The sequence below is a fragment of the Zea mays genome, chromosome 10, assembly GCF_902167145.1.
Source record: "Zea mays cultivar B73 chromosome 10, Zm-B73-REFERENCE-NAM-5.0, whole genome shotgun sequence".
Taxonomy (NCBI): Eukaryota; Viridiplantae; Streptophyta; class Magnoliopsida; order Poales; family Poaceae; genus Zea; species Zea mays.
In genome coordinates, this window is record NC_050105.1 from 31,336,774 (window position 1) to 31,351,006 (window position 14,233).

Genomic DNA, 14,233 nt, shown 5'->3' on the forward strand with positions numbered 1-14,233 from the left:
AGTGAATTATAAAGTAAAGTAGGACATGATAGGTCTGAGGACACTTGCCTTCACCAGGTTGTTGCTCAGAGGGATCTTTGGCAACATAGTCAGGAACCACGAGCTGCTCGTTGTCTAAATAAAGCGAGCATACATTCAATACATTTGGAAAGTAAAAATAAACATCACATCAAACATGTACAAACATTGGAACACAACTCAAAAAGGTATAATCTTAAGTACAGGGGAATGAGATCAAGTTATAAAATGGACTAATCCTAATTGGAGGATTGATTACTCTCTAAGTGTTTGGAACATGGCTCAAAAAAGGTTAAGAGGTAATTGAACAAGTAGAGATTAAATTATAAGATGAACTACTCTTATTTAGGAATTTGATTATCCTTTAGGTGTTATCCTAATTCTATTTATATCATTAAGGCCTAAAGGTTAAACCAACAATGAATCCATGTGACGCATAACACTAATCTCACAAGATTAAACATACTTTACTCCTAGGATTCTCCTTTTATTTATTTCATTAAATAAATAAATCAACATATACTTTAATTCTATCTTCTAAGTGTAAAAATTAAAGTATACATTTTACAGTTGGTCATATTTTATTTGAGCAGAGAATAATCTTGTGAACATTTTGCAATTTGAACCACTAAATTTGGAGTTCATATGAAAAAGATATTAAATAAACAGGTTTTGAAGTTTGAAATATGAAATTAAGGCTAAATCTGTGATCAAATAAAAGTCCAGGGGGATTATTATAAAGAAACCAGGGGTCCATACGCTAAAACAGAGGACAGCGGGTTGATTTCCTAAAACCAGGGGGTTCTTAAGCAAAACAACCACGCTAAGGGGTATCAGGCTCTCTCAACCGTTGGATTAGAAACCGACGGCCGAGATTGGATCGCGCGGGCGCACGCGCGGGCGCGCAGGCACGGCTAACAAGCGGGGCCAGGGCGTCAGCGGGTCAGGGCGGGCTGACCAGCCGGGCCCAGAGGCAGAGGCGCGGGTGAGGGGGAGCGAGGGGGCGGTCAGATCTATATCGGAGGGCTGGGATCAGATCCGCACTGATGAAACCTAAACCTCCCGATCTCGGACCGACGCCCGAGATCTAACGGCTGGGGGCCGGACCTAAACGCAGTGGCGCCGCTCGGTCCCGCGGTGAGAGTTTGCCGGAGACGAGCAGGCCGGCCACGACGAGGCTCCCGGGGCTTGGGGACTAGCCTGGGCGCAATCCGGGCGATCTGGCAAACTCGGCCATGGCCTTCACGCTGGCGCAGGGGCACCAGAGGGCGCAGACCACGACGGAGCGGGCTAACGGTGGCGCTGGATTGCTCCGGCGAGCAATCGCGCGAGCTATAGAGCGGGAATGACCAAATTAAGGGCACGAGCAGATTGCTCACCTCGAGCAGAAGCGTTGGCGTCGCGAAGCAACGGCGGAGGCGCAGGGGTTCGACGGGGCGACGGTGGCAGTCTCCGGCTGCGCAAGAAAGCGCTCCGGTGAGCGTGTACCGGACGCAGCGAGGAGGGAGAGGGCACAAATGAGATAGGGGAGGTGGGTGAGCAGGGCGCGGGGCTCAAAAGGGGTGCGGGGGCTCGGACGTGGCCGGAGAACGCGCGGACGTGGGCGCATCTACGGCGGGAGATCGTGGGCGAGAGGTTAGGGACGGCTGATAGGTGGGGACGGCGGGAGAGAGAGAGAGAGAGAGAGAGAGAGAGAGAGAGAGAGATAGAGAGAGAGAGCGAGCGCGCGCGAGGGAAACAGCGCCGACAGCTCGGCTCCATAGAGCAGCGAGAGAGAGAGAGGGGGAGTGAGTGCGCTCGGGTTGGCGCCGACCGACGGGACCCGCCTGTCAGACGCAGAGGGCGCGCGCGCTGGCTGGGCTTATTGGGCTGGCTTGGGCCGAAATGGCTTTTTCCTTTTTCCTGGAATTTCTATTGCCTTTTCTATTTATTTTCTCTAGGGTTTTCAATTCAAATTCAAATCAAGTTTCAAATTCAAACCAAATCAAATATGTGCAACAATTCAAAGAATATTTAGGCTCAATATGATGCAACATTCCATGACTCATATGTTTTGGGCAAAATAAATTAAATAATCCCTCACTAATACAAATAACTCTAATTAAAAGTGAAATAGAGAGAGAAAACTAGAGAGAGAGAGAAACTAGAGTGAGATAGAGAAGAGTAACACCTGAATTTGGATGATCATAAGAAAGAAATTTTATACCTCTAAATTCAGGGTGTTACAGCACCACTGCTGCAACTTCCTGATTTTGACAAGACATTCGAGCTCGAGTGTGATGCGGGCGGCATTGGGATTGGAGGAGTGCATGGCCCAACTCTGAATTATTCTACATATGACAAAGAATTATATGATTTAGTACGAGTTTTACAAACTTGGCAACATTATCTATGGTCTAAAGAATTTGTCATACATTCGGATCATGAATCTTTGAAGTATCTTAAGGGACAATCTAATCTAAACAAATGACATGCTAAATGGATTGAATTCATAGAATCATTTCCTTACATTATTAAGCATAAAAAGGAAAGAATAATGTGATTGCTGATGCTTTGTCTAGACGTTATACTATGCTGTCCCAACTTAATCATAAAATCTTTGGTTTGGAGACTATAAACGAATTATATGCTACTGATTTGGACTTCAAAGATGCTTTTGAAAAATGCAGAGAGGGGAGAACGTGACAAAAATTTGTGTTGCGTGAAGGCCTTCTCTACCGTGCTCACAAGTTGTGTGTTCCAGCTAGCTCCGTTCGTCTTCTACTCTTGCAGGAAGCGCATGGAGGTGTCTTGATGGGACATTTTTGTGTTAAGAAGACCGAGGATGTGTTGTCTACTCATTTATATTGGCCTCAAATGTGGCGTGATGTTGAACGCTATGTCTCTCGTTGCACCACGTGCAACAAAGCTAAGTCCCGACTTAACCCCCATGGTCTTTATTTGCCTCTTCCTGTTCCTCGTGCACCTTGGGAGGATATTTCTATGGATTTTGTTTTGGGATTGCCTAGAACAAAGAGGGGGAGTTTTTGTCGTTGTCGATCGTTTTTCAAAGATGGCACATTTTATACCTGTCGCAAAACTGATAATGCTTCACATGTTGTTGATTTGTTCTTCACTGAGATTGTGCGTTTGCATGGTGTGTCAAATACTATTGTTTCTGATAGGGATGCTAAGTTTTTAAGCCATTTTTGGAGAACCTTGTGGTTTAAATTGGGAACAAAGTTGTTGTTTTCTACTACTTGACATCCCCAAACTGACGGGGAAATAGAGGTTGTTAATCTCACTTTATCTACCATGTTGCGTGCTGTTTTGAAGGATAATTTGAGGTTGTGGGAGGAATGTTTGCCACATATTGAGTTTGCTTATAACAGATCAATTCATTCCACAACCAAGCTTAGTCCATTTATGGTAGTATATGGTTTTAATCCTAGTGCTCCAATTGATTTGCTACCTTTACCAACTTCTGAAATAGTGAACTTGGATGCTACACAATGTTCTGAATTCATTCTTAAGTTACATGAAACAACTAAGTTGCAAATTGAAAATATGAATGAAAAGTATTGTATTGCTGCTAATAAAGGCAGGAAGGAAATGAAATTGGAACCTGGTGACTTGGTGTGGGTTCATTTGAGAAAGGATAGGTTTCCTGATTTGAGAAAGTCTAAACTTATGCCACGTGCTACTGGTCCTTATAAAGTTCTTGTAAAAATTAATGATAATGCATATACACTTGAGTTGTCTCCAGATTTCGGGGTTAGTCCCACCTTTAACATTTCAAATTTGAAGCCATATATGGGTGACGAAGATGAGATCGAGTCGAGGACGACTCTAATTCAAGAGGGGGAGGATGATGAGGACATCACTTCTATACATACAATGAATAGGTCGATAACACGATCGCGTACACGACAGCTAAATCTCCAGGTACGTTCTACCCTAGTCAATTGTGTTTCAGAGCTTACGCTTGGGGCCATGGATGTTTTGATGATTAGGAACCTTGGAGAGGACCAGAAAGGACTTGGAAAAGGCCAAGGTGTTGAGGAGGAGCAGCCAGGGCGCCCACAACAGGAAGGAGATCAAGTCCGACTCGGCTGCGACTCCATCTCGGGTTCCAGGACCAGTCTGCACTAAAATGAACGCCCAGGACGCATCCGGACTCCGATTGCGACGGACTTGATATGGTTGGAAAGATAAGGAGATTATCTAACCAACCCAACTGGTTCCACCTTAAAATTCATCCGGAGTCAACGGGAATCGTCGAAACAATTCAGCGTTTAGATTCTGTTTTGGTGCTGCGACACCGTCTGTTGGGCCATGTATCGCGTCGGAGCCCATTAGGGGCGGGACCAGGGGTCACGCATGCCCTAATACTCTATTTATTCAGCAGCCGCCGCCCACATTAGGTTTCGGGTTTTGCTTAGATCATTCTGCCATCGAACAGTGTCGCCATCATCTGTTTGTGAGACCCCATCCCGTAATCAATACAATTTTGGTTGCGTTTCTTTCTTGTTCTTGCTTGTGTTATTGATTGCGCTTGCAGGGATAAGCCTTCGTGGCGAGGTCACTCGTGTGTCATGGTTGATAACCATCGGAGCCATGGTGTAGTGATTGCGAGGAACCATTCGCTCGGAGCCTTGGATCATCAACGTCAAGATCTCCACTCAATCAAGTTATCGTATCTCACGGAAGATCAGGCCTCGTCTTCTATCACCACGCCAAGCCCTAGACTGACCCGCCATAAGACTGGCTGCATTAACCATGCCTGGCACCGAGCCACAACATGGGCGTCGGTTAGCTTCCCACTCATGACCTACGGTCCCCTCGGGCCGCATAACTCTCATGACCTACGAGCCCCCGGACCATAGTTCATTAATAGCCCACGTGCCCCTTGGCCTGCGACACAATTATGGCCTATCAGACTAGGCATGAGTGCGTAGACCACCCGTAGGGAACTACACGACAAGCCACACCGAGCCCTAGGCTACGGAAGCTAGGGGTCGACATAACCCGAATGATGACGTCTAGGACCATCGCCGCCCCCTTGTCATCCACCACGATAAATACGCAACAGTCAGGTAGCCCTAGGCCCCACGAGTACATGTGGCCTCACCCGAGGCAAACCGCTGGTTTTAGCCTTACCTTACGGCTCCTTCCTAGAGAAGCCATCGTTGTTTGACCCCTCTCTCGGCCTATAAATGGGAGAGGGATGCCTCAGGGCAGGGGGGTCGACCGATCAAGGAACAGAAGGATAGACTTAGGGATGACCGGACGTCTTTAGACGAAGATCAGCCCACAAGGACGAACAGGAGGAGGAGCGTCGACGAGGACCAGGAGGCAGGAGCCCCACCAAGCCAAGACTTAGCTAGAACTCCACCTCTCAACTTCTAAGCTCCACTTCCACCCCGATATGAGATCTAGGAGCCTCTCCTCCCTCTCGCGACTTCTTGTAACCCCTACTATGAGTTTGATCATCAATGGTGCCGGTAGCGCAAGTCACCGATGACTGGATGTAGGGACGTTCTACCCGAGCCAATATAAATCTTGCGCCCTCCGCGCATACTCTCCGGAGCCCGAAACGTGAATAATAAATTTACTTGTCGGAGCGAGGTATGAAACACCGACAATTATGTTGCGTGGTTTTGTGAACAAATGATGTGTGGAAGACGTTAGCGAAGCTAAGCTAATTTTATAGACATCTTTGTGCTAAAGAAATAAAGAAAGAGATGATGGAGATGCTTGAGAAACAAATACCTGTTTTCTGTATGCAAGCGTGAAAAAAATATTTGCTCCTCGTTTCTTTAATCTAATGCAATATCTGCTTGTTCATCTACCATACGAAGCTATGGTAGGTAGTCCTGTCCATTATAGTTGGATGTATCACATTGAAAGGACATTAAAGAAGCTCCATGCAAAGGTTGGTATTAAGAGACGAGTTGAAGGGTGCATCGCTAAGCAATTTAAATACAAAGAGATAGTATCGTTCACGGGCTTGTACTTTGTAGAGGAACACAATGTCAACACACCTACATTGCGCTACCATGTCGATGAAGATTCCTCTTGCAGTGGTCTTGAAATATTTCAATGGAGGGGCAAAACTATAAGACCCAACACAATATACTGTTTCTCATGTAAGTGCAAACTAAATTTGTGGTCCACATACTATAGGAACACAGTGGAAAAAGTTTGGAGGGCAAAAAGAAAAAAATAAAATAAACTTTGCCGAGTGTCTGGAAAATACACTCGACAAAACCCTTCTTTATTGAGTGTCTAGAGGTGACTCTCGGCAAAGGCAATGTCTTTGTCGAGCGCCTTCCTAGGGCACTCGACATAGTTAATGACTGTCGAGTGCTAACGGCGCTTTGCCGAGTGACTTGGTGTGATGAGAGTTGGACACTCGACAAAGCACTCTTTATCGAGTTTCAACCTATGGGAATGTCTGGTCCTTGGCAAAAACATATTTTTGCCAAGTGTGATGTTTTGCCGAAGGGGGCACTCGACAAACCATATATGTGCCGAGTGCCCAATAGATTGCACTCGGCAAAACAACTAAGCATTCGGCAAAGAGCACGTCCCCGGTAGTGTCTTGCTGTGTTTTACGCCACATTTATGACACTTTTTTATGTGTTTTACTGAATTCTCGTACCAAACGACATATACAGCAACTACCCTAAATCGGCAAACACCGCACCACTGGTAATTATAATTGCTGCCTCTATCTATATGCTGGGAACATGCATTTTATATGTGTGTAAGGGCGCTTACACGTGATAACAACGGGAATAACAAGCACACATCGATCTAAACTTTGCTTCACACATGCACATTTGTTACAAGTAGTCCTTATCAAGGCTAGCAGTACTAACACTGGAATGACCATGCATGGCGGCATGACCAAACCGCAAGTAAACCGCAGATTTTGGCAAGAAAATGGTACGGCAAATTAAGCTGGATTTCGCTGCACTAAATATATATATACAGACAACAGCGGGAACGTAACGGATTTCTTATTCATCAGTTTATATATACTGAAGTTGCGCTGCTGCGCCTTACCAGTTCTCGGAGACACAGACACGCGGAGAGAAAAAGGAGAGGCCATAAACCAAAAGGCTGTAAGAATATATGTAAAGATGACTAAATGGCTATATATGGGTAAGCAAGATAACAGGCACTCGCCATCAGTAGTAGTGGCATTTTGCCCCTGCTGTGCCATCTCTCTCTCGCTCTCGCTCCTCTCCTCTTTTTCTCTCCTGCTCAGCCTTGCTTCCCGTCCCATCCTTTCTTTCCCTTGGGCGCATTCAGCAGCTTCAGCCTGGCCGGCCGGCCTGCTATTAAACCACTTTGCTTGCAAGTCCAAGAAACTGCTAGAGAGGAACAAGGTAGAGTAGCATCTCTTTTCTATCTAGGTTATCTCTTTACATGCTAAATTTCAGCCGTATTTCTTTCTGGATCAGTTCTGTATACTTCTGTGATACACATCTTGCGATGCGGCTTGTAGTAGTTTCTGCTAGCTGAGCGAGATCGATCTCGTTTGTACTTTCTCCCTTTGAGGAAACAACTCCCCTTTTCTGTGCTTCAAGTTGTTGTAAGGAAAACCATGCCGACTAGCTTCTCTGCTGACTGCTACTTGGATAATATGCTTCTTATTTGTTTATCACACTCGATTTCCCTTTTTCCTGCTTTCTATATGTATGTGTATCCATGGGCTGCGTTTCCCTGCGTTACTAATATTTGATTCTTTTCTTCTAATGAGATTTTTCCAGTTCTCGTCTGCTTCTTGCTTAATTTGCCATAATCTAATTAACTTGACCCCAGATTATATTCTTGGCTACCTACAATGTTCTAAAGATTCTTTGCTAGATTTTGTTGCTTCTTTTCGCATCTGATCCTTTATCTGCATCCAATCGATCCACAAGTGTTCTTCCAGTTGAAGGAGTTGGACGAAGATGAGCTTTCTGTTTAGGGAAAAAACAAGCAGCTCCTTATTATTGTTCATCCCATTTGCTGGGTTTACGTTGTTTAGTTTCCTTTCTGTTTTAGCTTATTTTCTTCCATCTAGCTTTGCGCCGAATGAACGAACTCGTAAATCTTGTGTTCCTGTGTGGCTGCTTTCGTTAGATCTCTCGGCTATGTCTATATGATCGTCTTGGCCAGCATCTCTGGGTTCTTTTCGCGGCCGAGAGGAAACTTACTAACTGATCGAGTGTGCCAGGCATCAATCTGTCGAATCGTGACTCGTCGCTTTTTCATGTCTTCAGATTTTGTCCATCTGTCAAATCATGTGGAAAAATTGGCATATCTTCTTGTATTCTCTTCTGTCCTTTTTAATGCCTCCAGCGGATTAATTTCTAGCTAGTTCCGTTCCATTGATCTGCCTTCAGATAATATAACTTAAATTCTCGCTTTCTTATGCAAGAACTAAATTACTTGCATTTCAGCTGAGATCTCCAGCATGGGGAGGGGAAGGATTGAGATCAAGAGGATCGAGAACAACACGAGCCGGCAGGTCACCTTCTGCAAGCGCCGCAATGGGCTCCTCAAGAAGGCGTACGAGCTCTCCGTCCTCTGCGACGCCGAGGTGGCGCTCGTCGTCTTCTCCAGCCGCGGACGCCTCTACGAGTACGCCAACAACAGGTGCGTGCACTGCGGACCTAGCTGTCATTTCATGCACAAGTGATCGAATGGCTGATTGTTGTTGCCTCCTCATGGGTACTACTGGAGATGTGTAATCAGCAGAAAAAATGAAATGTAATTCATTTTGGTAGTGCAGTGGCCTGCGCCTGTACGTGGGACAGATTTAGTTCCTCATTGGTCGTTCATGAATACATTGGTTAGTGAGGATTTCTATAAGATACAAAATTTAGTTTTTTTTTGGGTTCATTCATACATATATCTCCGCTAGTTTTGATGTGTTTTGTAAGGAGCTGGTCTCATTCCTCTTACTAGCGATAAAGCCAGATATTTGTTTTTCATTATCCAAAAAGTGTTATTTAGATTCTCTGAGCTTAAACATCCATGGTCTAGTTTAATTAATCTATTTCTCGTTCATCATACATTAGGTTCAACCAAATTGACAAGGATGCATTTTCGTATTGGTGCTAGATGATGAAGTTTGCCCACACGTCTTCTGCCCTGTCAAATGCCATTCAAATTGACAATCAAATTGCCCACTCCGTCTCTTGTTCAATCAAATTGACAGCTAGTAGATGAAGAAGTTTGCCTACATTAGGTTCAATCAAATTGCCCACTCTCCGTCTCTTGTGCACGGAACACAAAAAATAAGGATATGTCATATATCTCCAGCAGAAACTTAACTAGCTGCTGTCAACCTAGAGTTTCCCTTTGCTCGCCTCGTCACCTCGTCGGCAGACTTGTTGCACCGTCTTTTACAAACTCAGACTCTCTTATACATGCACCATTCCAGCATTCCTCGCCTGTGCTTCTGCTGCCAATGCAAGCAAGCTTTTCAACAGCAGAAACGAAGCAATGATGATATCACACAGCTAGCTGCATTTTTTTTCTTTGCACAGTTTTGCACCACACCGGGACACTTGTTCACATGCATTGATTGGGTACACGTTTCATATAGCACAGATGGAGGCAGCATTGTCACCAATTCAGCATACTGACACCATATGCATCTCCATGCCTTTTGCTTTGTTCCGTTAATTGATTGGTCTAGCTGCAGTGTGAAGGCTACGATCGAGAGGTACAAGAAGGCACACGCCGTTGGCTCTTCCTCTGGCCCCCCACTCTTAGAGCACAATGCCCAGGTACTGATACAAACTCATGCCAGCTATATATACCTTACTGTTTCTCACAGTAAAATACGGTGGTCATTTTATGATATCTACAATTATTTTTCCATACACGTACTGAAGCCAACCATGGTTACTGTTTGGAACTGAAAATTATTCCAACTCTTTGCTTTATCTGTTGAAGCAATTCTACCAGCAAGAATCCGCAAAACTGCGCAACCAGATCCAAATGCTGCAAAACACTAACAGGTAGAGGAGCCTTGTGCAGTAATTTACTTTCTATATACTACTGAGTACTGACAAGAGGAATGCAAGTGACTGCATGGAAGAACGTACTGCCCTTACGCGTGTTTTGATTATTTCTCTCCCTTGTGATTGTGAAGGCACTTGGTTGGTGACTCTGTGGGAAACTTGTCACTCAAAGAGCTGAAGCAGCTGGAGAGCCGCCTTGAGAAAGGCATCTCTAAGATCAGGGCCAGGAAGGTAAGAAATGTGTAACATTATCCAAACCATCTTCAAGCAAACTAAGCATGCATAAAACTACTAAGTGATACTACCTCCGATTTTTTTTATTTGACGTTGCTTAGTTCAAATTTAAACTGTACAATGTCAAATATTAACGAACGGAGGGAGTATTTGATTATTTATACAGTACGTATATATGGCCGATTAATTGCTTCCCGAGATGGTTTTGTTTACATAATTCTTCGAGTTCTTATGTAAGTAACTATGAGTTCGTGATGGCTAGGTTGTTTATTTGTCAGACTCTGATTGCTGAATTCTTGTTTCAGAGTGAGCTGTTGGCTGCCGAGATCAATTACATGGCCAAAAGGGTAATACATACATGTTACCTACATGCATAAACCTCAGACGTCATTCATTTTAGCTAATCCTATCTGGATTCATTCGTTTGCATCATATCCTGTCTGCAGGAGACTGAGCTTCAGAATGACCACATGAACCTCAGGACCAAGGTATGATTGCTGTAATTGTCACAAACTAAAACCAAAACTCTTCTTTTTTTTCTTGCATATATAGACATCTAGCCTCTTGAAGTTAAAGAAAAAGTAGAAAACTCATAATCTTGAGAACTATACATGCAATCTACGGTAGCTGAACATTTTGTCTTGTCAGATTGAGGAGGGAGAGCAACAGCTGCAGCAGGTGACTGTGGCCCAGTCTGTCGCAGCAGCAGCGGCCACCGACGTGGAGCTGAATCCGTTCTTGGAGATGGATACCAAATGCTTCTTCCCTGGCGGCCCCTTCGCGACACTGGACATGAAGTGCTTCTTCCCCGGCAGCTTGCAGATGCTGGAGGCACAGCAGCGCCAGATGCTTGCCACCGAGCTGAACCTCGGCTACCAACTGGCGCCGCCTGACACTGACGTTGCCAACAATAACCCTCAGCAGTTCTAAACTGGATCCATGAGAAAGCCAACTGTGACCGATGGAAGCTGGCTGTTGCCTCTAGATGATATTGGCTTCCATAACCTAGCTTATTATGGTGTGTATTGTTGCCTTTTGTGTGTGATTCTCCTTACTACTGATGGAGAATAAACCTAATCGATTGGGCATAATGATCAAATGCTACAGCACCCGTGAGGCTGTGATCAGGACATCATGTTTGTTTTGAATAGCACTTTTATCTATTACGAGGACTCTAGGCCTCAATATATAGAGGTACAGGAGATTACAAATATACACAAAACTCCTTATACAATGGGAAAATACAAATAAAGTATATATATCTCTAACGCCCGTGTCAAATTCAAGGTGGATCAAAAACACTAAGTTTGGAGAGATAAAACACTACCAGACACAACTTCTTTATCGAGTGCTCCGACATTTGCCGAGTATTCCGAGTTTTGTCAAGTGCCGCTCTCATCAAACAAGAACCCTCGACGACAACGATCTGGTTTACCGAGAGCCAAACACTAGACAACAAAATACAGTCGGCTACATCTTTGCCAAGTGTCCGGCTCTCGGCACAACAGCACACTCGGCAAAGCGCCGTCAGCAGCCGACGGTAGCTGACGGCCGTTAACTATGCCCAATACCCAGGGAAGACACTCGACAAAGTTATGTATTTGCCGAATGTTATGTGGACACTAGACAAAGAATGCTTTTGCTAAGTATCTTTTCTTTACACTCGGCAAAGATTATTTGTGTTTTTCTTTTTGCCCCAACTTTTTTAGTGTGTTCCTGCAATCTATGGTCCTACGTGTTCAATTTTGACACATTTATCAAGGTGTTTGCTATACCTATTAGATTTAGTTTATTTAATAGAATTTATTCGGATAATTCAAATTTGAACTGCAACTCACTCGAAAAATGGAAAACAATAAATGTAAAAACGATATTCATGTTATTGAGCACAAGTTATGCCTTAATTTAGGAACATACTAGAAATTTCAAACACCATGTTCATGAAACATGACCATAAACTTGCGATCCAGTTGTTTTAAAATTGTATAAAATACAAGCAAAGTCAAAAAAATCGTGAAATTTATCGAGATGTCATGATATCATATGTAGAGGTTATGATAAAAATTTGTCAGTGTTTTGTGAAAGATGTCACATACAGTGTGTACAAATACAGGAATCTACGTAAAACTTTCATGATTTCATGTGAAGGTCGCATAAGTTTGTACATATAGTATGCGATAACTTTTTTTAAAATGCTCTCAATTTTTATCATATTCTCTAGATATGGTATTATGACATCTCGATAAGTTTCATGATTTTCCGACTTCGTTTGTGTTTTATACAATTTTAAAACAACTAGATCACAAGTTCACACGGACATGTTTCATGAACATGATGTTCGAAATTTATGGTATGTTCTTGAAAGGTCGTAACTTATGTTCCATAACATGAATATCAATTTTGCATTCGTTGTTTTCCATTATTCGAGTGACTTGCAATTTAAATTTGAATTATTCGAAAAAATTCAATTAATGTACTAAATCTAATAGATGTAGCAAACACTTCGACAAATGTGCCAAAATTTAACATGTAGGTCCAGGTACTTTAAAAACATAGTAGAAAAATTTTGGGGGAAAAACAAAAAAATAAATCGGTCTCCAAGTTGTTTGGCAGCAGTATAGATAGTCACCCACCCCCTCCAAAAATTGTTGCTCCCGAAGGATACCCTATTTTTGAGCAAACATGCGGGTTTCTTCAACTTGCTCGACGGTCATCGTTTTTGCGAACACAAGGTTGACTTGTCCCTTGTGGTTCGGGTTGATGATGGGTGATTGTCAACGGGGTAGCACTCTGTGGTAGTTAGTGGAATGACCAGAGTGTGAGATTATGCTTGTGCGACCATGTTGGTCGAATTGTGGTGTGCAGGTGTGGAGCACAGGAAAGGTGGTCGATGACTGAGGTGAAGGTAATGCGGTCTCGCGCTGGTGGACCGGGAGCAGTGAAGGGTGAGTGCTGGGTCTTGACTGACAGATCAGAGCAGCCAGGTGACCAACCGCAGTGGCTGACATCTAGGACACACACTTGTACAAGGACGTGGTGGAGTGGACCGTATTGCTGGCGTGGTCGAGGACTGGCGGGATACGCGTCTAATCGTGGAGGACGTGCACGAGGTGCGGTGCTCACGGCAGAATTGGTGGTTTGGGCCTCAAAACCACCCAGCGCTATGGATGCCTGGTTTTGCTGAGTTTGGGCCTCAAAACTTGGCGGTGGTGGTTCCGGAGGGAACTGGTGGCGGCACGCGGCGTGATCGCGGAGGGTGCTGTAACACCCCAGGTGTTACTTAGGGTTTTCACTCAAGACTACACAAGTAAAGCCCATCATCACATGTGACTTAAGTTGAGGAAAGTACACCAAACTTGGAGATCAAGATCCTAAGTAAGTGCAACCCTTCTTGAAGTCATGCTTTGGCTTTATCATGCACATATAGTGAGGAATTGCCCAAACCCTAATTCAAACCCCTTTTGAACATTTGGAGCACTAGAAGTGAGTATGACCAAAAGGCTGTGAAAACCACATGATCATGACTTGGGCCAATTATAAAAGATGTAGTACACTTAATACCCTACAAAAAATAGTCAGAAGGTGACCCCAAAAAGGTTTCAGAAAAACCCCAAAAGGTTCACCAAAGGGTTAAGCATAAAAGGAAAAATCAGAATTTTTCTAAGTCCAAAACCAACCCCTTCCAAAGATCAAACATGTTAACCCTTTTTCAAACTTCAAAACCATTTGACCCAATTGACAAAGTGGCGCCTAAAGACCTCTAGAACACCCTGGAAAAGTTTGAACCCAACCCTAAGTCGTTTGACACGACTTGGCACAAGTTTTGTCTCGGTGTGGACAGCTCTGACAGAGCTGACTTCCCACCCCCATATCTCTCAAACCCGACCACATCTCCCCTTGGAACTCACATGAACTAGGTATCCCTAGGTGGAGGGAAGAGATCTCTCAAAGGTCTTAGGGCAAGATTCGCACGT

General features: G+C 44.1%; 1 protein-coding gene across 1 annotated transcript; it reads left to right on the forward strand.

Moving 5' to 3' along the window:
* Positions 1-7,204: 7,204 nt before the first annotated feature.
* LOC542326 (MADS1) lies at positions 7,205-11,385 on the forward strand. The gene is made up of 8 exons (NM_001111909.2): positions 7,205-7,394; positions 8,454-8,649; positions 9,704-9,788; positions 9,958-10,022; positions 10,157-10,256; positions 10,565-10,606; positions 10,706-10,747; positions 10,908-11,385. Exons 2-8 carry the CDS (start codon positions 8,468-8,470, stop codon positions 11,187-11,189), a joined length of 798 nt encoding a protein of 265 aa, NP_001105379.2. The 5' UTR covers positions 7,205-7,394; positions 8,454-8,467; the 3' UTR covers positions 11,190-11,385.
* The last annotated feature ends 2,848 nt before the right edge of the window (positions 11,386-14,233 follow it).